Source organism: Dipodomys ordii, unplaced genomic scaffold (genome assembly GCF_000151885.1).
Source record: "Dipodomys ordii isolate 6190 unplaced genomic scaffold, Dord_2.0 Scaffold37, whole genome shotgun sequence".
Taxonomy (NCBI): Eukaryota; Metazoa; Chordata; class Mammalia; order Rodentia; family Heteromyidae; genus Dipodomys; species Dipodomys ordii.
In genome coordinates this window covers 7,497,815-7,525,515 of record NW_012267253.1, presented here as the reverse complement: position 1 = coordinate 7,525,515, position 27,701 = coordinate 7,497,815, and the positions used below count along the sequence as shown (strand labels likewise).

The 27,701-nt window shown below is 47.3% G+C and overlaps 1 protein-coding gene across 1 annotated transcript in view; it reads right to left on the bottom strand.

Annotated features, from left to right (window-relative positions):
* The window catches only part of Ttc7a (tetratricopeptide repeat domain 7A), a 118,878-nt gene that overhangs the window by 60,293 nt on the left and 30,884 nt on the right, over positions 1 to 27,701 (bottom strand). Inside the window, exons 4-8 of the mRNA XM_013017953.1 lie at positions 26,992 to 27,122; positions 24,762 to 24,877; positions 10,446 to 10,524; positions 9,577 to 9,734; positions 8,962 to 9,025 (exon numbers count right to left, since the gene is read on the bottom strand). Coding sequence (XP_012873407.1) covers positions 8,962 to 9,025; positions 9,577 to 9,734; positions 10,446 to 10,524; positions 24,762 to 24,877; positions 26,992 to 27,122 — 548 coding nt within the window. The remainder of the gene's footprint in view (positions 1 to 8,961; positions 9,026 to 9,576; positions 9,735 to 10,445; positions 10,525 to 24,761; positions 24,878 to 26,991; positions 27,123 to 27,701) is intronic.

Here is a 27,701-nt window from a genome sequence, read left to right as displayed (position 1 = left end):
GATAGGAGCTTGTCAGACTCCAAAGGTTTATAGGAGATTGAGTGAGGAAGAAAAGTGTCCAGAACTCCCCCCCCCCACCGTGAAACCCACCTACACAGGCACCAACAGTGAAAGAAATGCTAGAGGAAGCCAAGCAAGAACGCATTCTGCAATCTGTGCTTCATTCCAGCAAGACACCTCCCTGCTCTCCCTGCTCCTCTACTTTTGGGCACCCAGGAGGAAGGTCTGGGAGGTGGCCTCTACCAGGCAGCAGCAGGGAGGGGTAGGATAGTAAGAAGAGGACAAAAATAGAGAAAGCCCCTTAGGAGACCCAAGAGGGGGGAGATAAGGGTAAAAATTAAACTTGGCCTGGAATTTTGGTAGAGGGCAGAGGTCAGGATGGAAGGGGGAAAGGGCAGTCTGCAGGGGTGGCTCTTCTAGCCGAGGGTAAAGGAGACAGGATTAGGGGAAACCTTGCTAGCCACACTCACAGCCTGGGGATCTACCCTGCAGATCAGTAATATTCTCCTCTCCAGACCAAGGGGCTTTTTTGTTGTTGGTGATGGTTGTGGGGCTTGAATTCGGGACCTGGGTACTGTCCCTGAGCCTCTTTGTGCTCAAGGCTAGAACTTTACCTATTGTGCCACAGCTCAACTTTTGGGTTTTTGAGTCGTTGACTGGGGATAAGAGTCTCACAGGGACTTTTCTGACTGGGCTAACTTCGAACCATGATACTCAGATTTCAGCTCCCTGAGTAGCTAGGATTACAGGCATGAGCCACTGGTGCCCAGCTCAGATAAAGTTTAAATTGCTCTCCTAGCTGGATTCCCCTGAGCTACATGCTCCTCATCCCTAATTTGGTCATGTTCTGTCTGTCCACATGGACATCTAGTTTCTCAACCCAACGCAGCCTTTCTGCTTCCTGCAGCTGGTTCATCTTGCAGGGAAAGCTGGGTCCTCCCATCCTCACTAGCACACATGTCCTGGCCTCGGGGCTCATCACTTCTTGTAGTACAAGTCACCTCTAGACTCCAAGCCCCTAGCATAGCCTCTTGCACAGAACTTCACTAATCTATCCTTGTACACTAAGCAACACCCAGAGAGGATTTGGGGCTGCAATGGAAACTCTTCTCTGTCCACCCTGACCTTGACCTCTAAGAGAACAGCCTTCTGGGTGTGTCTGATACAAGGGAGGGGTAGACTTTCAGAACTGGGTGTTAATTAGGTCACAAGAATCTGAGCAGAAGAGCAGACTACAGTAAAGCAAACCTTTCCAGTGACCCAACTGCCTAACAAGCAGACTGCAGGGAAGGCACGTTCTTGGGGGTCCTGAGGTTTTTTTTGCAAACAGACCCCAGAGCCAAGAGGAAAGTGTGATTCCCAGAGGACAGTCAAATGCTGAGTTCTGCCCAGCTGTTACTATGGTTTTAGGGCAGGGCTGCCCTGAAAAGTAGGCTGAAGCTGGTTGCTGGGCAGAGCTATGTATGTAACCATGGTAACAGGGTGGTGTGGTGGAAATGTGGAAAGGAGGAAGTTTATGGGGGCTGTCAAGGGAGTCATAAAGGAACAGGAATTCATGTGCTGTTCAGGAGTCAGAGCAAGCCTGAAACAGGACCTCAGACACCACAGGGCTGGCAGTCCCTCCCCACCAAGCAGTGCCTTCAGCTGTCCTGCTATCTCCCTCTGAGCTCACTACCTTCAGGCCATACAGCACCACCAAGCTCCAGAAGCAGCCTACCCAGAACTAGTCCCAGCTACATTCTTTCCTTTCTACCACGTACACAGCCTCAGATCCTGGTTTTCATTGGGAAATACTCCAAATCAAATGTTTGGCACCTTCAGGTAGTACCCAGCAACTAAGTCATGTATCACCAGAGCCTCCTCTATACGGTTCTTGAGATTATGGTGGGAGATTCTCCCTGGGTTTCTCCCTGCCTAGCCTGCCTAGCATTCACCATTGTAAACCCCACTTCAGAACCCTCCAGACTCCCTTTGAGGATGCACACTGCTTTAGTTTAAGTGATGTATTTAATCCCAGGCTGGGCTCCCATAGGGCTCCCTGTTGCTTGCCTTTGTCTCTCTTGTTCTCCCAGGGCAGCCTCTCCTAAAGTGCTCACCCCAAGCTTCTGGCTGTCACAGGAGGAAAGCCAAGAGAGAAGCCATGCCAGGAGAACCCCCTTTGCTCTTTGGACAAGGAGACAAATACGGAAATCTGCATTTCCCTAAAGAAACCCAAATCAAGTACAACTCGTGTTTGAACACTGCCTCCCTTCTTCCCCACCCACCCCCAGGTGTGTATCATGAATGATCCTTTTAGGAGCTGAATTCTCATGGTCATCATCTTAACTGGCCTCACAGTAATCCCCTGAAACCACTGACCCCCGCCTCCCCGGCCCTACCCAGGGAGGACTCAGAAGACTCTGAGGCCCGGAAGATGAACCATCTTGTATGGGTCTCAGGAAGCCAAGGCTAAAATGTCTGTTGGCTAGTCCAGATCCTTCCTGCTGCTTGGGTGTGCTCCAGCTGCCTCCCAGCTCCTCTGAACCATTGCTAAGGCAGTTCTCATGCTCTGCTGGCTGCAGGGTCCAGGTGGTCTTTTCTAATCTTGGACTCAGTCAGGCTAAGAGAAGGAAAGGGGTGCTCTTTTTAAGTAGTATCTCACCACCCCCATTCACCATCCCCTTTACAAATGACTGAGACTGACCAGTGCATACAGATCAAGAGGAATAAGACTTTATAAAACCCAGACATGGGGCTGGGAAGGTGGCTCAGTGGTAGAGCGCTTGCCTTGCATGCGTGAGGCCTTGGGTTCGATTCCTCAGTACCACATAAGCAGAAAAAGCCAGAAGTGGTGGTGTGGCTCAAGTGGTAGAGGGCTAGCCTTGAGCTGAAGAGCTGAGGGACAGCGCCCAGGCCCAGAGTTCAAGCCCAACGACTGACAAAAAAATAAATAAATAAAACCCAGACATTCTAGCATCACCTAAGCTCCTTCCTTTGTCTTCAGGTGCCTCCAAGGAAGCTGCGCTAAAAAAACTAAAGCAAAACAGCCAGGTTCCTGTGGCTAACACTTGTAATTTTAGGTACTTAGGAAACTGAGACTTGGTGGATTGAGGTTTGAAGCCAGTCTGGGAAAGGTCTCTGAGACTCTGTATCTAAAATTAACCAGCAAAAAGTCAGACTGGAGGCATGGATCAAATGGTAAAACACCAGTTCAGCAAGCAATCTGAGGGACAACACCAGGCCCCAAGATCAGGCCTCCCCAGGCAAGCCTGAATGCTGCTTCTCTGCAAAAAACATGCTCTTGAAGGCAATGTACCCAAGGCCCTTTCACAGAAAGCCTTTCCACTGAGGGGCAAGCCTCAAGATCTGCTGCTGCCTCCAATGATCACTATGAAAAGAAGCCCCTGGGCAGCATCTGTGTCCAGGAAATCCCCCTTCCAGGAGGATTCCGCCCTGTTCTGCTCCTGCTGGCATCTCCCACTGTCAGACATAATTACCACCAGCTCTCAGCTGGCAATCTGCTTGGTGACATCTATGTACCCAACAACTCACGCCTGGCTCACACCAGCCCTTCTCCTCCCTCCCTGCCCCAGGTTCCAGTCTGCATTCTCCCCAAACCTACTATGGCAGAAATCCCAGTTTTCCTGCTAACAATATAGGAGTGGAGGTGTTCCCACCACTCCTATTCCTGGGCTCAGAGCTGGCAGTGCTAGTAGCTACCTGACCACTGAAGCCTCAGAAGAGCAAGGCCTGTGTCAGAACACACTAGGTGCCAAAGCTGGATACACCTGTTTGCTGAGTCTCAAATGGAAACAGGCACAGGAAAGCCTTTAAAAAAAAGAAAAAAGTAAAACAAAACTGAATAATATTCTCAGTCTCCTGAGTAGATCAGATTCTACATGTTTTCAAGAATGACTAAGTCAGAATCAAGTAGCTTTTAGGATTAAAAACATGTATTGGACAATCAAAATGTTCCTAGTGTGGGGCACCAGTGGCTCATGACTGTAATTCTAGCTACTCAGGAAGGCTGAGATCTGAGGATCAGAATTTTAAGCCAGCCTGGGCAGTAAAACCTGCTAGATTCTTATCTCTAATTAACTACCAAAAAACCCAAACAACAAAAATCAAATTAAAAATCAGGATTCGATGGATAAATAGGGTAGGTAGGTGGATAGATGGATGAATGAGTGGATGAATGTGATGGGTGGGTGGATAGATGAATGCATGAATAGATAAATGAGAGGGTGGGTTGGTGAGTAAATGAATTTTAAAATGTTCTTTTGGCTCCAAAGTCACAAAACTGGGTCCAAAACACAACTATTCTCCAACCCATTATAACTCATATCCCTTGTATTTCTGAGAAAGCATTTGTAATTTCAATTTACATCTTGAAAGACAGAGGCTCCGTCATTCATTCTGACCACAGTCCATGCATAACAAAAACCATATCCAAGACACCAGCCCTGCAGATAATCCTCTGAGTTCCAGACCTGCTGTGCTTAGAAGCCTGCAAATCCCCTTTCCTGGAGCAGCACTGGGGACATCCTTGGAGGTTTGGAGTGATTATGATGATGGGCTGGCAATAACTTTTACTGCAAGCACCAACAGAACCTAAGTTGTAGCTAAGGCTGCCAGCTGCTGTTCTAGAGATTTCTCCTTAGGCTCATCATCTGCAGCCAAACCCAGGAAGCAACAAGATGAGAAAAATCCCACAGAACACAGAAATCAGGCTGAGGGTACCCTGGAGGCATTTGTGGCTCAGAACAGAAGCTTGTGGTGCTGACCTAGTGAGGCCCATAGTCCAGTCCTCTGGCTGACCAAGAATGTGACTGTAGGAAAGGAAGAAGTAACAGATAGTCTATCCTCTCTGAGAAACTGCTCCGAGCCAGTGGACAGATGTAGAACAGATGTAGAAAGGCCCCTGGAGATGTGACACTAAAGTCAAATCCATTGCCAATGATCCTCCCAAACCCCCCAAGTTTCCAAATGTTTAACATGCTGGATGTGAACAGAAGAAAAGAACTAGCCAGTGCATGGAGGTGCCTCCTCCCAGTGATCATGCAGATGGCCTCTGAGCAGTCCTCTGACTGTGTGCCATAGGAAATTTCCAAGGACCAGGCCTGGACAGCAAGTGGCACCCCCACCCCCTCCAGGGTCTCCTGGAAAGGTCAGCCTACATTCCCTATTGCAAAATGGAAAAAGCTGTTAAGAGGGAGGTATATATTCAGGAACATTCACCAGGCTCCAAGTATTTTCAAGTAAAAGGCCATTCTATAGGCCATTTTCTAGTTTGAAATTTGGAGCAGGCTCAAGGTATTGATGGAGAAATAGCCATAAGGGAAATTTATCTGAACTCTGGCCCCTGGCACCCAGATCAAGCAGAGGCCACAGAAAATGGCTGGTGGGGACAGATCTCAGCTGATCCCTGCCCAGGAAAAACCCAAATGGCTGTTCTCACACTGTCCCTGTTCATAAACCCTCAGGAATTGCTGTGTAGCTCTTAGATATAAGAAAACCAAGGATCAGAGCAGACAGAAAGGGTCAGAACCATGTCTAAAATCCTGGAGCTCAGATCCATGACCTGTGCTTTTTGCAGCTATTTAGGGAGACAGATGTGGCTCGAATCCTGACCATAAGGCTTATTAGTATGTGACCTTGACCAAGGTACCTACCTGCCCTGGCCCTTACTTTTCTCATCTGTAAGATGAGAACATACAGGTTATTATTAACAGAACTATACAAAACTGTTTTGCAGGTCACAAACAATTTAAACTTACTACTTTCATACGGCTGAACATAATGCTTACCAATGAGTTGGCTAGCTTGTCCTTGGCAGAGAAGGGTCCTAAGAAACAATTCTATTTTTTACCATTTACCATCCAGATGTGAATTATACTGTAACCCTCAGCATATGAAGGCAACCTTTTCCCACAAAAGCAGACAGGTGACTCCAGTGCAGTCTCCCTTGAGACTCTAGTTGGTGCAGTGGCAGGAGAGGATTAGTACCAGTCTGAATCAGGGATCTATACTTAGAACCTGAGGCTCAGAATTGTGGTCAGAGCAAGGACCACATCCTGGCCTTCTATGAACATCAATCAGGTCTGGCACCTGGCACCTCCACATCAGGCTATCAGCACTGTGTTCTCTCCACACAAGTACATATCCAGCATACCCTTCAGGACAATGCCTAGCCAGCTGGCACTCCAGCTGCAAGTACCCATGACCTAATACAGAAACCCTTGGATCCAAACAGACCAGCCTGGCTGAGGAAGAATGTTGTCACTGGCTCATGATCCAGCATCCCTCCTCCTATCTACCTACTTGGAAGCTTATGGATCCAGAGGCATCCCATCCACCAAAGTCCTCTCAACAAGATCTAGTACTGCCCATGCCAAATGTCCAAAGAATACTCAGTGGGTCTTGGTCTTTTAACCTTTACTTCTGTACCCTCTCTCAGAAGCAGCAAGCTAACAAAACTGTTCTTCAGTCTGGCTTATCAGCAATGAGAGGATTCTTTTTTAAAAAATTTAGATGCTGCACAGAGAGGTTACAGTTGCATCAGTAAGCTAAAGAGTACATTTCATGTTGGGCATTGTTACCCCCCTCCTTGGTTTTCTCCCACTATCCCTTCCCTCCCCTATCTCCTCAATCTCCCCCCGCCCCCGCAAAATTATAAGGTTCATTTCCAACATAGTATCTTGTGAGTATTGCTGCAATTGTCATTCTGTATCCTTGTTTCAGCATTTTGTTATTTCCCTTCCCCTCCCCAAATTAGCTAACTGTATATACAAGATGCAAGGTACCAACAGGGATATACCACAGGAGGGAGACTATACAAAAGAAACCAAGAAAATATCGCATGGTATATTAAAAACAACAAAGAAAAACCTCTTGTGTCCTTATCTTGGGGTTCATTTCACTTAGCATCATCTGTTCATCTGCTAAGATTATCCTAGAAATATACTATTTATTGCAAATAAGGGAAACCATGAGACCTATATTTTTTTGGGTCTGGCTTACTTCACTTAATATTTTTTCCAAGTTTTTCCATTTCCTAACAAATGGGGCAGTGTCATTCTTTCTGATGGAAGCATTTTGTGTGTGTGTGTGTGTGTAGAGACAAATACATACATATATATACTCTACATTTTCTTGATCCATTCATCTACTGAGAGACATCTGGATTGGTTCCATATCTTAGCTATGGTGAATAATGCTGCAATAAACATAGTTGTGCTGGTAGCTTTAGTATGGCCTTGTTTGTGATCATTGGGGTAAATGCCCAGAAGTGGGATTGCTGGGGTATAGGGGAGCTCTGTGTGTAGTCTTTTCAGGTGAGCGGATTGAGTCAGAGGAGCTAGCCACAATCATGGGGAAGCACCTCCACAGCTTTCTTCCTGTATATCCCGTATACCTGTCTAGTCCTTTTACCACCTCCTGGTCCACTCAAACATGCTGTGCTTGTGCTCTTCTTTGTGGAGCCCCCACAGTACTCTTGCACTAAGAAAATACTGCCTATTATTATGGTCACTTGTGTATATACACAGCTGCCTAGCCCTGGCCCGAGGCATGAGAAAACTAGTCTTACAAAAAACTTACTCAATAGACATTATATTGAAAATGAACTATACAGCCCGTGGGTAGGGACAGAAGGGAAAAACTGGGAGAGAGTCAAGAAAGGGGTGACAAGGTTCAAAAAGAAAAGTACACATTACCTGACTTACAAAACGGTAACTCCTTCATACAACACCTTTATAATAACCGTTTGAAAATATTTAAAGAAATCTAGACAAGACTAGGAGGATGAAGTGGTAGAGCTCTATTTAGCACTCTGTTCCACCTCTCTTCTTTTTCCATAGTGGACACAGACAGCTTGGATACTGGAACTGTTCATTAATTTATTGCCACCTCCCTCACTAGAATAAAATGAGGACAGAGACTCCAATTTGCTTGCTGAAACAGCTCTGGCATCTAGAACAGTGCTAGCTACAAAAGAGATAGTCATTAGCTATTGCATCAATGTGTGAATTCTGTCCATACTTACCTCTGTGAGTTATCATCATCTTCTGAAGAAGAGACAAAGGCTCAAACAGATTGAGTGATTTGCCCTGGCTCTCAGCTAATGAGGGCAGAATCAGAACCTGAATTCAGACCTCTTGCCTTTAAAGTTCAGGCTGCTTTGGCTCCCTACTTGAACTCCCTTGTGTCTGTCACAGCATCCAGTACAGATGCTGACCTGTCATAAAAATCTGTATGTGGCTGGGCACTGGTGGCTCACACCTGTAATCCTAGCTACTCAGGAGGCTGAGATCTGAGGATCATGGTTCAATGCCAGTCCGGGCAGGAAAGTCCATGAGACTCTTATCTTCAATTAACCACCAGAAAACTGGAAGTGGCACTGTAGCTTAATTGGTAGAGTGCTAGCCTTGAGTTGAAGAGCTCAGGGACAGTGCCCAGAGTTCAAGCCCCACAACCAAACAAAAAAAAAAAAATCTATATGTGTCTGTGTACAACACCCAGTACAGATGCTGATCTGTCATAAAAATCTGTGTGTGTGTATGTGTGTGTGTGTGTGCTGGTACTGGGGCTTGAACTCAGGGCCTTGTGCTTTTGCTTGTTTTTTTTTTGCTCATGGCTGTTACTCTATTACTGGAGCCTTGCCTCCACTTCTAACATTTTACTGGTTAATTGAGTCTCTCAGATTTGTCAGCCCAAGCTGGCTGTGAACTGAGATCCTCAGATCTCAGTCTTCTGAGTAGCTAGGGTTAGCACCTAGACATAATTATCTTTTGCAATCCTGGAAGAAGGCTTGTGCCTTCAGTTCCTATTCACCAGAGGCAGAGCCCAGGTCTCCCAATGTAGCCAGGACTGTCAAACCCAAGCCTGTCTTGCAAGGAGAAGGAAAGTATAGACAAGAACTTACTGCCTTAGGGGACATCCCTGGGATGCAACCCCTCCCCCAGGTCAGAGGTGCGGGCTTACCATGGACTCACTGATGAGCAGCAGTAGGAGGGCCTCCTCTATGTTATCCTTTGGGCAGTAGAGACTGGAAGACACAAACAGCAGGTCTGGCTAAGGCCCAGCCCACACCATCAGCACCTCCAGCCATTGTGTGGGCCTTCTGCCCCAAGGCAGACTAGCCTAGTAAAGTGACCCTCTTCTGCATAATTCACAGGCACTGGATACCATAGACAGCTCTTAAATGGGCCCCAGAGTTCTATATCTGAAAGGGCAGAGACACTCCTGGGGGAGGAAACAGCCTGATGAACCCTAAGCACTAACTGAAGCATGAGGACAGACATGGGGAAACTAAGTAACAATTCTTTAAATTGTGACAGATCCTATCTTTAATTTTAGGCTCAACAAGGCAGGGAGCTATCAGGGAAGACTATCAAGAAGGCAAGAATCTCCAAGTACCATGTAGCCTGAGGGTGCCTTGCAGAATTCTCCCCTAAACCCACTCTAAAGCCATGGTACAGGATGAAAGGGAAAGACTGCAGAATGGAGTAAGGAGCCACCAGAGGGGCACAGATCCTGTGCACAATGTGAGCCTGGCCTGCTCCAACAGGGCGGGGGTGGAGGAGGGGGAGGACTTACTTGTCCCCTTCATAGAGGTGAGGTTTCCGCAGGGCCTGCGTAACAAAGGAATTCTCTTCCTTGTTCATGAACTCAGGCAGAGGGTGGGACAGGGGGCTCCAGTAGCACTCTTCACTTAGAGAATGCAGCAGGACCCCTGCTAGATGCTTGGCTGCCATCTGGAAGAGAGGGAGGAACTTAGAGGGGCACTGTTGAGCTATTACCCAGCTCCATTTTCTTCCCTTTACCATCTAGCCAATCCGCCTGTTTTACAGTACATTGCTATCTTGGAGGCCCCTATAACTCGACTCCCAAGAGTCCACCCCCCAACCATTCGCCTTGAAAGACTCCATTCCATCTTTCCTCATCTCTCTCTTCTCCTTGGAAGACACATTTCCTCTTCCTCCTGACCCCAAGTAGAGAATCCACAGGCCCTTCTAGAAAGGGCAGAAGGCTAAAGGCATAGGCAGTATTCCCTACCACATGGCTGCCTCAGATTCTGAAAGCTGACTGAAAACTCTAGCATGAAAAGTAGTTTGTGACTCTGACTTTGGTGGATCTAAGGTCTAAGAATACAAGCTTGAGTTGAAGCAAGAAAGCAGAGCCAATGGCATTTATTAGATCATAAACAAATTCCTGAGAATGAGCAATACCACTTTGCTTTGCTCATGGGAAGAGTGGAACAGCAGATCTCAACTCTGACCTAACCGCTAGGGGCTCTGATGCCAAGGGGGCTTCCTGGGCTGAGTGAGAAAAAGCTCAAGGACTAATGAACAGTGTCTGCTCCAAGCAAGGGAGGGTAGCTGCAGGCATGTAACACACTGCCATCTCTGGATCTAGGGCTATCTGTTATCTCCCAACAAACACATCAGTCACAGTAGCCACAGTACCACTTTGAAGTTCTGTGTTGCTTTGGTCTCCACAGTCCGCAGAATTTCCCGGAGCTCCCTCATTCCCTTCACAATGTTTCTGGAGGAAAACAACAGAAGCAGGTTGTCACCAGCCTAGCTCCAGACACCCTCCACAAGCAGCAAACCCAAGGCATAGCCTGTCCGTGTGAGTTTTCTTTGAATACCTCAGTCACTGGGATGAAAAGGCAGAGTTGTAACTCCCAGTCTACACACCCAGGACATTAAGAAGCAAAGAGGAGGAAGGACTCTTCTCTCCTAAAGCCCTCAGCAACTCAGTTTCTGGTATACCACCAAAAGAGTCCTCAGACTGAGTACTGCAAACAAGATGGCATCTTGCCCAAGTGTTTTGAGCTATGTCAGATTTTCTGAGTTGTGTCAGCCTCAATTCTCCATCTTTCACCTGTTGAATGCAGTCCATACTGGAATCTACCCTCATTTCTGGACTGCCTCATCCTGCCAGCCTGGCCCACTCCCTCCCATCAGCCCTTTGTGCCTTGACATGATAAGCAGGATTGTCTCAGTGTGACTCACAGCGAGAAACATATCTCACATTGCAATACAGTGTTTGCATATGCTTACACAAAACAGGTTTCTTGACACAAAACTACATACAGTCAACTCTGACATTTTCCATTAACTTTTTCCCCTACTCTGCTTTTTAAAAGCACAAGGTTGCAGTCCACTAAGCTTATTTTACAACTCATTGTAAAGTGGGAGCTTTAAAAAACAGCTCCCACTGACACTGGAGGTGTGTAGATGACAGGCAAAGGCTAAAGCCCTGGATACCTGGGGGAATCCTCTCATGACCACCCAGGGCTCAGAGAATCCAGCTGGCTCTCCTGCATGACCTGCCAAAACTGTCAGGCTGCCCCTCATCTCTGCCCCTTCTCAGCAACCACAACTCAAGCAAATCATTTCTGGATGATGTCCAGTCTTGAGACAGGCTTCTCCACTGCCTTCAACAGTCCTACCTTCATCATCCAAAACTCAACATTACTACTTCCTCCATGAAGTCAGACCTTTCCCATGCCTGCTCACCATGCCGATTAATTCCCCTTCTGAAGCTAGAGAGAAATGACCTATGGGGTCACTTTCCACGGAATAAACTGGCTTGATACCAGCACTCTATGCCTTCCTGAGGCTCATCCAGAAGCTCAGCTCCATCCAGCTCCTGCTATGAAGCAGATGTCTGAGGATGGCCCGGCTCAGGGGGTTCCCTGGATCACACCACAAATGGAAAAGCAGAGGCTGCCAGGACAGCAAATATAAAAAAGGAAGAATGCAGAGGGAGGCAGGCTAAAGCTGGCAGTCAAGGATGCCACAGGAGGCTCTCTTCACCTCTCCAAGGTTCCCAGATTTGGGGCTTAGGAGCCCTAGAGGACTATTTTACAGATCAAGACTTTTGCTAAAAAAAAAAAAATATGCAAACTACTAATATTATAAATGTAGATGTTTATGTTTAGGGCTGAGAATGACAACCTTCCAAGCCTGTCCAATGTTCTGAAGAATCAGGGGTAGAGAGCAGGACAGGGAACCTCTTTAGAGCTGGTTCAAGTCCAGATGCTGCTTCTGTGGCTATGTGACCCAGGAAAGCAGGCTCACCTCTACAGGTCTCCTCATCTGTAAAATGAATACTTCTTGTTTAGCTTAGTGTCTCCCAGGCACTACTTTTTTTTTTTTTTTACCACTAGCTCACATAACTAGTAGTATTATTCATTATTATATAATTTCATTTATTTTAGTAGGTATCTCATCTTAATAAAAGACACTAGAAACCATGGGTTGTGCTAGTTGTTTTCTTTGCCTAGATATTAAAGAAGTAATGTTTAAGCTGGGCGCCATTGCTCACACCTGTAATTCTAGCTACTCAGGAGGCTGAAATCTGAGGATGGAGGTCTAAAGCCAGCCCAGGCAGAAAAGTCCATGAGACTCCACAAGCCCCAGGACTGACCAAAAAATAAACAAAAACAAAAAGTAGAAGTTAGTATATCACTTAAAACTACCTTGTATATCTCTAAAGGATGGTTGAGACCAGCCATTTTCAAGGTGTGCACATTCCTCACCCTACCCCCCACCTCAGAACAGCAGTATCATTATCCTAAGAACTTCCTGGAAATACAAATTCTGAGACCTCCAAAATTCTGAATCAGAAACTCACGTGCGGTCCAGCATTTGGGGTAGTTTTTAACCAAGTCTGCAAGTTTGGGAGCCACTAGCCTTGACAATCCCCAGAGATCAGTCCTCCTAGCCTAAGCCAGGTTTCAGAAGGAATAATCTGGCAATGAAACTGAGTGGTACATTTAGAGCCTAAATCTATACCCTTGGGAACACAAGGGTAAATGCTAGTCTCCTAAGCGTCTGGAGGATTCATCTTTCCCATAGAGCAGCCAGGAAGAAAACAGACACAAAGTCCAAGCACATCTAGGTATGTGGTAGCAGCTCACGAAATACTATTTTCCTTTCTCCTTCTCATCTGGAGCTTACCAATGTTTTAACTAACATTGTTTTGCATAGAACTAATGACTAGGGGAGCTGACAGAAGTACCAAATAGGAGTCCTCCAGCTTTGTGTCCATCTGCTTCCTACCAGCCCCAGCCCTAGCCACAGCCACAGAGATGACATAAGAACAGGATTCCCTTGGTCTGGGAAGGTGGCTCAGTGGTAGAGCGCTTGCCTTGCATGCATGAGGCCCTGGGTTCATTTCCTCAGCACCACATAAGCAAAAAAGAAAAAAGCCAGAAGTGGCACTGTGGCTCAAGTGGTAGAGCGCTAGCCTTGAGCTGAAGAGCTGAGAGACAGCACCCAGGCCCAGATTTCAGGCCCCATGACCGGACTCCAAAAAAAAAAAAAAAAAAAAAAAAGAACAGGATCCCCTGATAGACAAACCAAGCCCAGGGACAGGCCTGAGGAGCAGAGAACTCTCTTTAATCCCACTAAGGCCTCTGTCTCAGTAAATAACTCAAGCTTGACTGGGTAAACCCCAGGCCAGCCTGGTCAGCTGAGGGTTTAGCCTAGTACCAGCCTTCACCAAATGAGAGAATTAAGATTCATGAGCTCCCAGAACAGAGAGGAAATGAATGGTGCTACGATCTCTATGTACGGAGAGCTCAGCTTAGCAGCTAAAAAAAAAAAAAAAAAAAATCCTCAGGCTTACACAGAACAAGCCCCTGGGGCTACACAGGACTGCGTAGTCCAGAGGAGGCTTGCAGCTCCTGGGACCTTGGGTGATTTTCCACTCTGTGGGCTACCTGCCAGCCTTCTCTCTGGCAGCTTGGTCCCGGCTGCTACCAGGAGGCTCAAGCCAAGAGTGACTATGTCCTTTTACTACTCTAGCCCAAGGACTGTCTTTCCCTTTGCCACTGTGAACTCAGATTTTAGTCTTCACATTAGCATCACTCCTGGATCAGCAAATACTGCTGGGGGTGGAGGGTGTGGTAGGGGAGGAATGATGTCTCCCAGGGCTATCACCACCAGTGCACCCCAAGCAAGGAGCCAGTACTGCACTTTAAAGGGAGCCTGCATTCCCAAGGTGTGTCTTTTCACTATTTTTAAATCTATTAGATTTTGGCATCTATTAAATAAGCTCCCAGGAATATTTTTTTTTAACTAGCCCTGATGCTTGAACTCAGGGCCTGGACACTGCCCCTGAGCTTCTTTTGCTCAAGGCTAGCACTCTACCACTTGAGGGACAGTGCCACTTCCAGCTTTTCTGTGTATGTATTACTGAGGAATCGAACCCAGAGCTTCATGCATGCTAGGCAAGTACTCTACCACTAAGCTACATTCCCAGCTCCCAGGAATACTTTTACAAAGCAAATCATCACCCTCAGGCTTGTTTTGAATAAATCCCAATTTTTATTGAGTGTCTTTAAAGAAGAGGTTCCAGTGTGGAGTGTGGAGACCTGGCGTCCCAGCCTCTGATGCCCTTTACCTCAGCATGCCCCTCTGAGACTATCTGGGGTTTCTCAAGTACCCCAGAGCTGACTACCAACCTGAGCAATGTCAGCCCAGGCCTAAAGCTGTCTGCGCCAGGTAGAGCTAGGGCTTTTTTGGGCTGTTTCTAGCTGCCCTGTGAGTAGCCAGTTTGAAAGATCTTTTTGTTCTCATCTCTCCTGCTGACCTTTCTAAGCTAAGCTGCCTACTTTTAACAATATCTAAACAGGGCCTCAAACAAACCCTGGCTTGGAAACAAGCTGCCTGAGAAGAAGCCAGGAAGCTGTTTATTCCATCTAACATAAAGCCTGATTGGCCAGAGACAGAGATGTGTGCAGAGATGAGCCCAGCTTAGGGAGGACTCCAAGTGGAAAGTGCAGGGATGGCAAGCCCCTCTTGCTCCACTCAATGGCAAAGGCAGTGGGGCACATTTTTAAAGGCCTTCATCCTATATAGTCTTTCCAGTTTCTGAAGATGTGTGTAAGGTCAGCAGGCTCCATCATCCCAGGATAGCACAAGGCCCTCAAAAAATTATCACAGAGGGCTAGGAATATCTCACTAGTAGAATTCTTGCCTCATATGCCTAAGGCCATGGGTTTGATTCTCAGTACCACAAAAAGCAGCATTGGAGGCCATTGTTTGCCCACAGGGAGCAGAAGACTTACAGCAAGCACCAGGGGCTCATATTTTTCTCCCCTTTAACTCTGACACTCCCAAGAAAGAAAACACTTGTCTTCCTACCTGCATGTACACCTATACTTTCCTTTCCTGGCCATTTGAATTGTACAACTCTTTGCAAATTGCCAACCGCAAAGCAACTGTTAATCATCAGTTTTGTTCACAATAAATACTCATGCAGTAAATTAAGAGTCTGACTGAATATCTTAATTATGGTTTTGCACAAAAGGGAACCTAGATTCTGTTAAACTACCCATGTTCTTGACTTTCTCAGGGTCTAGCAACGTGTTCTGAGCATACAGTATAGGTACTTGACTTTTTTTTTAAGGGGGTTGATTTAATTTGAAAGTTAAAGATGAGAAATTGCATAACACCAATCACAGAATAGAACCTAAACAGATATGGATGCATTTGATCCTATCCAGAAGACCCTATTTCAGGGCTGGCATTGTGAATGAGATGTTTCTGTTCAAAGACCCAGATGAGCACAGTCAGCTGGCAGATCCCAACATCTGGAGAGATGAGTCAGAAGACAAGGCCAGGCGAAGTTTAATGGTTACCAAGCTGGTCACTTCTGTCACAGACTCAAATCATCTGCTTCAAAAACTAAAATTCTCCTCTTCAGCCATAGCCCCGGAGGAAAGCTGAGCCCAAGCCCAATGGACAGAAGGAATAAGCTCTCTCCTTTCCAGCAAGATGAGGAAGGTAAAAGTAGGCACAAACAATAAATAAGGGCTGTGTATTAGAAGGGCAGGAATTGTCCTTGAAGGTCTTCCTATGCCACACAGCATAACCCAGAACAACTGGCTAATAACACAGGCTTCATTCTTGGGAGATCCTGATCTCTGACCCCCATCCCCAGATATATGTCTGTCTCCTGCCCTCTGTCATCCCTGAAGATACCTGTGGCTACTGAAAACAAGACAAAATGATTGCTAATTGAATACAGCCCCATGAGGGTCACATACAACAGCAAGCTGGGTTTTCTAAAGTGACTCATGCTTTCAAAGGCTGAAAAACCAATCCAGTTCCAGGGAACTCCCTAAGAAAACTCACTCTCATCTGTATTGTTTGGTTTGGGCACAGTGAGCACATGTTCTTTAGTAATTAAAACAATTCCTTTTAAAGAACAAGCTTTAAACATACACCTCAACTCAATACACATAGCCCAAGTTCACCCAACTCTTGGCTGCAAATAGGTCTGACAGCCCTTGACAGAATGAAGAGGAAAACCAACTCCAAAAGAAATGGCCCCTTGCCCATGATGGGCAAAGGGCAGAATCAATTCCTGTTTCTGGTCTCAGCAGACAGACACCAGGCACTAGTCAGGTCTAAGCTGGTTGACCCGGACAACTAGCTTTCCCAGCACTGTATGGAATCACTTCGTCATCCTCAATCTCCGCCCTCCCCACCCCCACCCCTCAAGCTCCTATTGCTTCAGGCAGGAACTGCTTCAGGCAGGAAAACCAGGCTTTCTGTAAACTGGGGGTGTGTGGGGGGAGTTCTCCTATCTTTCCGTATAGTCAGCCCAGCTGTCAAATCTCCCCCCATCCCAACATATCAGAAAAAGGGTCCCCTCCTGCCGGCTCAGTAGCTACAGAACAGCCTGGGGACAGGCTCCAAATGGAATCCACGGCTGTCCTCTAGTGGCATTGGAGGGAAGTGAAGGCCTAGGCTTCCCAGCCCCCACCCTCCTGGCCTCCCAATCCAGTGCTTTCAGATCTAGCTTAATTAGGAAACTGCCATCAGACATAGAACAAGGGAGCAGGAATTATCTGGAGGAAATAGCTGCTGGATCAACAGGGCAAGGCCCCTGAGAAAAGTTAATGTCTCTCAGACACATCAAATGAATAACCGGGCTGCGGCCTCAGCAGAAGGGAGACCTAAACTACCCTGAAGCTCAGAATAAGAGAGGCATAGCGGGGAGGCAGGGGGTGGGGGGCGGGGAGAGGAAGAGGTCAAGCCAGTGACACCCACTTTGCATAACAGACAAGACCTTAATTTTCAAATCTTCAGTGAAAGGGACAAGGCAGGGCATCGGGACAGGCACTGCTTGTGGCCTTTTGTTCCCACAGTTCTTGGGAGGTGCTCCTCTATCATGCCCTGCTGGGCCTACCTCGTGGCCAGGCAGGAATGAAATATGGCTCCACAATGACCCTTTTCTTGGGCCTTAACTCCTAACACTGAGCAGCATGGTGGTTCCACTTCACCCTCCTGGCCCATCAGGTGAGCTGTCATCTCAGATGCTTTCAGGGTCCACTCTATTCCAAGCAGCACCCTTGCCTTATCTCCTGCCCTCTCTTCCTCTATCCTGAGCCCTGCCTGAAGCTCTGTCCCCCACCCTAGATGCATTCTGTTCATAGTTCCTACCCACGGCAAGACTGAGTGCCAGGTGCACGGTGGGCACTGTGGGAAATGAATTGCCGGGCTATTCTCTGAGCAGTTTCACTTCAGTCCTGAAGTTTCCTCTCTAGGCTAGGAGATTCTGTAAGCAGGGGGTGAGTGAGGGGTTCCCTCACTTTTCCAAAGGCTCCAGGTGGGATGGACAGAGGTGCATGAGGCAGGCCAGGGAGCCCCATGAAGATGCTTTGCTTCTGCTTTTGGCACCTTAAGCTTAGACAGTGGTTCTCCACTTGTGGCAAACCCTCCACCACATCTGTCAGTGTCTGAAACATTTCTGAGGGTTGCATTTAGATGAGGGGTGCTACTGGGATCCCTTAAATGGGCGAAGGCAAGAGATGATACAAGCCAAGCTATGGGAACTAGGACAAACGCACAATGAAGACGTTATCTGAAGTTAAGAAACCCCAGTCTAAATAGACTATATATTATTTTTTTAACTTCCCAATAACAACAGCAAGTGCATAAGAACAATATTGGAACTAGTGATTCCCCTAGGAAGCTCTATCTTTGTTGAAAGGACAGTAACATGTTAACTACAAAGATCACTGACAGGGGGCCCTGCTGGGGGCAGGAGGTATGCTGGGCCATGGCTTTGGATGGAGAGATCCAGACTAAGCACCTGGCCGGTGGTTCTGCCATCTCCTAGCTTGTGACCGTGGGAAAGTTATTTTTCCCTTTTCCTCAGTTAAGTAGGGATTGTATCAATTCCTGCTTCACAGGATTACACACAGGCATTAGCCCTCTGCTGTGCATGCCACTGAGTATTCAGCAAATATCAGCTACAATTATGAGGAAAAGTTCAAAGAAATTTCCAGCCCAGCCAGGCCCAGTACATGCAACCCTGGCTTCAAATATCTCTGTTGCATTCCCAGACCATCTCTGGGCTGGCTAGGATTACAGGAAACACAGGGGGTGAGTAATTGCCATGTGGCTTAGGGACTTGCTACTCATCATACTCAGAGACTTGAAAGGTTTGGGCTATTTATTTGGAAAGAAATGATGATTAATTTCCAATCCTCAGTATGTGCTGTGGTTGGAGTATGGGGAGGTGGAACCAGTATCTTGGCTTTAAAGAGTACAATTTGTACTTTAGGAAGAAAAGAATTAAGGCTAAAGAGCAGAGTTGCAGGAACAGAAAAGCACTGGAATAAGTAGGCTTTCATAGAGGGTGATGGCTGGCAAATGCCTCACCTACTGCTGGCACTTCAAGCATGTATAACACATGTGTACTACACACATACATGCACACAAGACCAGCAGCCCTCCTAATACAGCCTGAATGTGGATGGTGGATAGAAACAGGTAGGGACTAGGAAGGTGGCTCAGTGGTAGAGTGCTTGCCTTGCATGCATGAAGCCCTGGGTTTGATTCCTCAGCACCACATAAGCAGAAAAAGCCGGAAGTGGTACTGTGGCTCACATGGTAGAACACTAGCCTTGAGCTGAAGAGCTGAGAGACAGTGCCCAGGCCCAGAGTTCAGGCCCTACGATGGACAAGAAAGAAAGAGAGAAAGCAAGCAAGCAACAGATGGGCTGTTGAGGGGATAAGGGTGTGCCCATCTGCAGGCAGAAGACCATCTTCTAAAAATAATGACTCATTTTTTTTGTTCCTCGGGCAGAGAGGAACCCCATGCTGCCCTTTCAAATCCAAAATACTGAAAAGAAATTGGCTTTCATGGCTGCACAGACCTGTAAATGGAATCCCAGTGGACTGGCTTGGGCTGTGACTCACCCTCTTCCAGCTTCTCAGGCATGAAGTGGGCATGTGACCATCTTCCAAAGTCCTATAACAAGTCACCATACTGCCCTATCTCCTTCCCTCTTGGCTGTGCTTGATGTTCACTTCACCTCACTCGACATGTACAGATGCCATGTGGGGAACAGGTGGGGAGGAGTGAAACTTAATCCATTTCAGCACCTCTCAACGGCCCCTTACAGCCCCTGGGGTGTTCACCCAGAGGAGGGAGCAGAGCTATAGGGGTAGAGGAACCGGCTCAGGGCCCCAGCAGCCACCCTCCGCACTTTGCATATCAGAAGCAGAGCCACAGTACTTCCTGTGCTCAAACATACTTGAGGAGAGAGGTGCTAAACTGTGCTGTAGCAAGTAGAGTAGGATCTTAGGGGACTTCTGCTGTGGAAGGTAGAACCTTCTGGCTCCAGCTCCAACATCAGGTACCCCAGTGCATAATCCTGGCTATGACTAAGGACAAGTCACTTTTTTTTTTTTCAGTCATGGGGCTCAAACTCGGCCTGAACGCTCTCCCTCAGCTCTTCAGCTCAAGGCTAGTGCTCTACATCTTGAGCCACTGCTCTACTTCTGGTTTTCTGGTCGTTTATTGGAAGTAAGAGTCTGACGAACTTTCCTCCCCCAGCTGGCTTTGAACCACGATCCTCAGATCTCAACCTCCTGAGTAGCTAAGATTACAGGCGTGAGCCACCAGCACCCAGCTCACTTTTCTTTTTTGTGCCCCAAGTCCTGGGGCTTGAACTCAAGGCCTGGGTGCTGTCACTGAGGGTTTTTTTTTCTCTTCTTTTTAACCCTCAAGGCAGTACTCTACTACTAGAGTCACAGCTCCACTTCCAGCTTTTTTTCGTGGTTTATTGGACATAAGAGTTTCATGGACTTGCCTGCGCAAGCTGGCTTTGAACCATGATGCTCAGATCTCAGTCTCCTGAATAGCTAGGATTATAGGCATGAGCCACCAGTACCTGGCTGACAAGTCACTTTTCATCACCGTACCTCAGTTTCCCATCTGAACAACAGGAAGGCTAACTATGACACCTCCCTCAGAGGGCTGTTAAAAGGACTAAAACATACAAAGCCCTTAAGTGCCTGGCGCAACTTTAGCACATAGTAAGTGGCAGGAATTATTATAAGGAGTATTAAATAAATGAGAACACTGAAACTAGAACTGTCCCTGTCTCAAAAATTCTATTCCAAAGGGCTCCCATATAGAACATCCCCTCTGTCTTTTGGGCCACAAAAGTCCCTATGAGGTAGGACCCCTAAGGTCTCTAGAGTAGGGGGTCAGCAGACTACTTTCTGCAAAGACCAAATAAGGTCAGCAAATAGAAGTTTTGCTATAAGGTCTCAAATACAATCATTCAACTCTCCCCATTCAATTACAGAGAGACAATTTGTGGATGAACAGGTATGGCTGTTCTCATGAAAGTTTATTTACAGAGAGAGGTTATAGCCAACCTACAATACAAGTTCACACTGGGCTGCAGAAGGAGCTGACAGACTTAGAGGTATGACCACAGCTTCCTGCTAAACCTCTTGGGTGGGGAACTCTTGTTCCCCAGACTGTCTGGGGGCTTACAACTGGCAAGATAAAGAAGTTTTAAAGAGGAGGAGCTCCAGGCAGGATCCCAAGCACAGCAAGGCCAGGGTAACAGCAATCACCAGCTACAACTGCCTGGGTAGTAAAAACAGGAAGCAGTAGACCAGGCCATATCTCCGAAATGAAAGTTTAGCAACTGAAAAAAGGACTGAAAGTGCAGATGTGGAGGTGGGTGGAGGCAGCTGGGCCCCTCAGTGTGTGGTTCCCAGGACTCCTCCATGGTCACAGGTGGTCCAAGGAACCTAGGACCACGGTGTGCCCTTCCCTGGCATGAGCTAACTTGTCTTCCTGGACCACTCAATCAACATACTCATCCTACATAAGATCACTGACACTTACTAGCCCAGAGAAATAAGAAAAGATAGCTGGGCATGCTGGTATGTATCTGTAATCCTAACTACTTAAGAGACAAGTAAAAGATCATAGTTCAAGGCCAGCCCAGGATAAAGGTATTGAGACTGTCTCAAAATCAAAATGAAAGCAGAAGAGTTTGGGTATAGCTCATGTGATAGAGCACTTTCCTTGTAGCCTGGAGACCCTGGGTTCAATTTTAGTCCTACAATCAAAATAAACAGAGAACAAAAGGTGCGAAATTCATGTCTGGAGTTCAAGTTTAGCTGGCAGCCTTTCCGGCCATGGATCACATGAAAAATAAAAATAACTGATAATAATCCTGAATTTGCTACTGCAAGCACTTGTGAGCATTCTGTAGGTACACATACCTGTTCTGATTCCCAAGTGGCTGCCAGGCATCCATGATCCTTTTCTCTCCTTTTTGAATGAGGAAAACAGTGGGAGAGCTCAAGGACCTGGTCACAGCGGGAGTTGCTCCAGATCCACCTACCTTTGGCTCTGCCAGGCCCAAAGCGATAAGGGAGGCATGGCTTCCAGGTTGGGATCATTCCACACTTCCCTTACTTTTTAGAAGACAGGACCCTTGGGCACTGTCACCTCAGTGCTGCCTAACACTGAGTATAGAATGGAAAAAGATGCACAAAGGACACAGGCCTCCCCAAGACCTAGGCTACCTGTTTGCTTACAGCTACTTCAGCCACCTCTGCCTCCCTGGAGTGGCCTCACTGAGATATGCTCCAAATTCTGGGAAGGAATGCTTAACTTGAGAACTTAAGCACAAAGGCTTTTTTTTTTTTTTTTAAATCGGTTGTGAGGCTTGAACTCTGGGCCTGGGCGCTGTCCCTGAGCTCTTCAGCTCAAGGCTAGCACTCTACCACCTGAGCCACAGTGCCACTTCCGGCTTTTTCTGCTTATGTGGTGCTGAGGAATTGAACCCAGGGCATCATGCATACAAGGCAATCACTCTACCACTGAGCCACCTTCCCAGCCCCTAGCACAAAGGCTTTCAACATCACAAAAGGGGCATAGCGCTGATGGGACAGAGCTACTGGGTTGGGTGGGGATGCCTCTAGATGGAAATGCTAACCTTGCGTTTCAATCAGTCCACTCTGCTGAAGGCCCCAGTAGTACAACATCCACTCACTGAAAGACACCCCCACATACGGACACTAGAGCAATGGTAAAGAAAACCACACAATCTTTGCCGTCTCCCAGACCTACCACCTGGCTCATGATCTTCAGAGTCTGCATTCATTGTTTCCTAAGCTTATCTGGCTGTGAATCTTCTCCTGCAGATCCTGTGACCTAGAATCCCTCAGCCTCTCATTTCCTAGTCTCCACCCAGGCCACAGCAGAAGTATGACTTTTCCAGCTGCAGGCTATAGGCTCAGCTAAGGTTCTCTCCACCCACCCTCTCACAGCAGGCAACTTCCTGAGAAAAGGAAAGAGGATCATAACCATAGCATGGTAGGAGAAGACAGGCTACAAGCAACGTTCACTTTAGGATATTTTGTTGTTTTAAAGAAAAAATATAGTCATACATTTCAACATACATGTGAAAATGGAATGGGGTAAGTTGAGGTTGGGAAAGATGGGGAGAACAATGGAAGCAGGTGACAATGATAAGAGGCATTGTACTCATAAACTGACACAATGAATTGAAACCCCTTTGTACAACAGCTTAAAGATAATTAAAAAAGAAAAAAATAATAAAATTCAAATATTACATGATCAAAAAGACAGAAATAATTACATCTGTGTATCCACACAGACAAACAGAAAAGATAGACATCAACCAGAGGCGACTGGATGGGAGAATGTTGAAATGTTGATCAAAGGATACATAATGACAATTAGATTAGAGGACTAGACTTCAAAAATTCTATTGTGCAGAAATAGACACTAGTCTATGATGATACACTGTAAGACTAAAAAATATAAATAATGGATATTAAAAAAAGATAAGACATCATAGATGTCAAAACATTAATGATTATCCACAACAGCTGATCAACAAGTCACTGTGAGAGGCTAAGAGGTGAAGGTTACTAACAGCTAATGGTTTCATCTGTCATGTGTACATAACAGAGTCTCAATAAAAGCACAGGAACATTGGTTCTGGAGCGCTTCTGGGTTGCAAGCCGCATGGAAGGTGGCATAGCCAAAGACAGCATGGAGGCAGTAGGTTCCTTCCCCCGTGCCTTGCCCATGCGTCTCTTCTGTACAGCAATTCCTGAGCTCTAGCATTTTATGAGAAGCCAGAACCTAAGAAGCAAATTCTTTTCCTGAGTCTTTGAGCTGCTCTAGCAAATTACTAGAAGGGTTTGTGGGAGCATCTGATTTGCAGCCAAGTCAGACAGAACTTGAGGGTAAGCTGGGGACCTGCTTTTTGAAACTGGGACAGCCTTGTGGAACTGTAGTACTGTGCCTGTGGGACCTGTGCTTTTGCTGGTTAGTCTCAGGACCCCCCTGATGGGACTGGAGAATATCACTAGTGGTGGGTGGGGAAAACCCATTTTTGTTCACTGGTATGGTCTATGTTAACAATATAGAGTAGAAAACAGTTGTTGGTTTGTTTTTCTGACTATACAAATATGTGTAAGAATCAATTTATCATCTGCTCAAAAATAGGTCAAATGAACACAATAAAGTGACATTAAAAAAAAACAAATTATACTAAAATTGAGGCACAAGATTAGAAGACCTCCAGGCAGTCAACGAAAAGGAAGCCACGTGATCCTGACCCTGGGCTATGCCACCCTGAGGGAGAAATTATCTGCCTGGGCCAACCACCAACCATGGTGGGTTCTCTTCCCACCATTCTCTCCCTTCCCATGGAGATGGGCTGCTCTAGGCACACAAGGGTCCTTTCTTCCACTGACATCCTCCAGCCTGAGCCCAAAGACTGCAGCAGAGGATTATAATGATACAGAGGAAGGACTGAGGAGGCCCCATATCTCTGCTAGAGACAGCCAGGAATGCCCCAGCCCTACCTGGATTAGGGCATGGCTGACTGGCTGGGCTGAATGCTTGGTGCTCTCCTGATTCTCCCCCACTACCACTATCCAACTTACACCATGAATCACCACTGTTGGCCTGGTGCCTCACACCAGCCATACCTAAGGTATGGAGCCTCAACACAATGCACAGGCAAACTTACTGCTCATTCATCTACTGTAGCACCTCAAAAATGATGCCAGGCTTTATTGTCACCATCCTTTCCCTCACACCTCATTGTCCTTTCTCAAGCTGGAACAAAAAGGAATCAGCATTCTTACTTGAGTTTCGGGGAACCCAAGTCTCAGAGAAGAGAAATAGTGGCAGTTGCCACCAGCAGGCAGCACAAGCTGGCCAGCTCTCCAGCTCCTGCACACCCTTTTGAAGAGAGTCACTACTGTGTCTTTGGATGTGGCTTCTCCCACAAGTGTCCAGGTTTTATTGTTTCAGCAGCAACTAGAGGAATCTGGCCCTCTGCCACTGACAAGATGTGACATAAGCCAGCCCTAAACGATCCTCTGGGAACATGAGAATATACCCAGCCAAGAAAGGAATGTCCAGGTCCTGCTCAGCCGCTGGACACCTACCCTTTCTTCAGGTTCTTCACAAACGCACTCTGGAGGGCAGCTTCCAGGAAGTAGGAGAGCTCATAGTCAACAGGGGGAGAGCTTTTCAGGTGCCTTGATGTGCTGTTGTTTGTGGTCTGGGAAGGGAACAGAGAGGAGTCATTGTCCCAGAGTTGGGAGGGAGAGGGGCCTGGAGGGTGAGTCAATGGCCCCACCTCTACTCCACAAGCATGCTGTTCAAGGCTGAAAAAACTCAACCGAAAAAACTCAACCTAGCTCTCGCGCGCGCGTGCGTGCGTGAGTGCGTGTGTGCGTGTGTGTGTGTGTGTGTGTGTGTGTGTGAACTCAGGCCTGGGCACTGTTCTTGAGCTTTTTTGCTCAAGGCTTGTGTACTACCATTTGAGCCACAACTTCACTTTTGGCTTTTTGGTGGTTAACAGGAGATAAGAGTCTCATGGACATCCTGACCAAGCTGGCTTCAAACTATGATCTTTGGATTTCAGGCTTCTCAGTAGTTAGGATCATAGGCATGAGCCACTGGTGTCCAGCCTCTAACTCATTTTTAATTCAAAACCTGTCTCCTCATCCAAATGCTGACTGCCCACAAGCCCACATGTATTCAGCATCACAAGAGCTTTCGGTTCATTAGCTCACTTCACCTTTAGAACAAATCCATTAGGAACTGTCGCCATTCCCATTTCATAGACAGCCATACACCTGTGGTCCCCACATCCAAGAAGCAAGGCAGGAGGATAACACATTCCAGACAGCATTAGCTACACAGTGAGCACATGCTCAACTCCCCTTAAAAGCCCAAGGGAAGCTTCCCTCACTTTCCATGAAAACTTCTTCAAGCCACAAACAATACAAATTTAAATAACTCCTAAAATATTGCTATTTAGCAGTGATCTGAATGGCCCTGGTGAGGATGAAGGCCAACCAAGTCTCCAGGTGTCCTCTGCCAGGGAACAGGCATTTGAGTCCTGTATTTAGTCATTTCTTCCTGACATTCAGTCAAGCAGAGGACTCCTAGGTAGTGGCTCTCCACAGGAGAGGGGGTGGATCTGTCTTCTGAGATAGCTGTCCTCTTTTGGTAGTATCCAGAGGGGGCTGTGCACCACGAGCACCTGTCATAGAAGCAGGGATGCTGCTAACTACCTATACTACACAGGGCAGTTCCCATTGCTAAGAACAATCCAGACTCAATGACTCAATTGTTAGAAGTGCTGAGGTTGGGGAGGCTCTGCTTTATGGGAAAAGTCTGGCTTGAGTGAACAGCTTCAGAAAGGCCTATCACCAAAACAGGTACTGGGCTAATTCTGGCATTTGTTACCTAGTAGAAGCACAGGGGTCTCCTTGACTCTGCACCTCTCAGCTCACATCCAACTCCTCTGTCAGGGCACCAATCATGATCTTCTCTGCTAGAGACCATCATCTAATATGTCCAGGCATTCCTGCCAGGACTGCTTTTTAACTGTATGAACTGGGGAAGCTATGTAACTCCTCTCCAAGCTCAACTTAACTCACCTATAAAATGGGAACAGCAATCGCACTTACTTCATGTACATAGTGTGAAGTTTTTCCATACATGTTAACAAGGTCTCTGCTGGACCAAGTCATCTGTCTTCCCTTCAGGAAACTAGAGCACCTCATCAAGGAGAGCTGGGGTACTTGGCATGCTTCAGGTAGGTGAAACTGGGGACTGAGAGGCCTGAGAACTAGCAGAGGTCTTCTAGCTGGCTCTTTGCCTGTTTCTGAAAGGCTTGGAGAATGGGACTCAAGGCCCACCTCTCCTGTGGGCCTGGCAAAGCACTTTCGGGACATCTGGGAGCAGGGAAGGATGCCTCACTGTGAGAACCAGCCTTGCTCCAGCTTTTCCACAGAAGAGGGGCAGGGAAATGATGGGACCCCTCTAAACCTAACCCACTGAGCAGGGAGATGTCCAGCTCCTCCTTCCCAGGTTAACAGTGCAAACAAGGCCGTTACACTTGGTTCTACAAGTTCAGTTTACCAGAGTCCCTGACCCCTCACACATGACAAGGACCATTTCTTTATTAAGACTGCTTTGTGGTGGCAGAGTTGCTTCTGACAGAATCAGCGTATTGCAATGAATTTTCTAACCAATGAAGTAGTGTCTTGGGACAGGGATGTGACCTTCAAATTTGCACAGGGGAATCTGCACAGAGTTTGGGCTACAGATACTCCTGCTCAACACACAGCAGCCGCTGCATGCTGTGCCACCCCAGCTCACCTTCTCCAGTTCCTGCAGGAACACCTGAGCCACCCAGGAGGCCCTCTCGAAGCAGGCGACCACTTCCTCCTCCCGCTCAGTTAGGCGGTAGCGGGAGGCAATGGAGTTGGGCAGGCGTTCCAGGGAAAGGCCTGTGGGAGGAAGAGAGCACCTCAGACCTGTCCTGATTGGGGCCCTGACTCCAGGCCCTAACCATGGGCCCAGGAGGCAGGGGTGAAGGGAAGGGAAGGGAGAGGGGAGTGTGTCCAACGGGACATTATGTTCTGGAGCAGCAGGCAGAGGTCTGTGGAGCGGAAGGAAAAGCTAATGCGATGGTGGTATTAGCAGCAGCTGGGAGCAAGCAATGGGTCCAGAGAAGGCACTCAGGTCCTATGTGGGGACCCAGCCCCCCAGGAAGCCCTTCTTGCCACTCCTGGTTATTATAAGGAAGTATCCAGTTTCCAGGTGCTTCTACATTGTACCATGGCCAGCCCAATTCTTCCTCCCCAACATCTAGAAGCTTGGGGGGGGGGGGGGGGAGGCAAAGAAGTCTTTCTGCCAGAGCAGCGACTTGGGTTCCACAGAATCCTATGTGCTCTCCTCCTGCAAACAAACTGTCGGTCTCAGGAGCAAGTGACCTGTGTTCTATCCGCTCGTGGTAGTTGACTCCTGCTGTTTTTGCCTCCCTGACATCCTCAGCCCACCTGGTAACACCACCTGCTTTCCCTCTG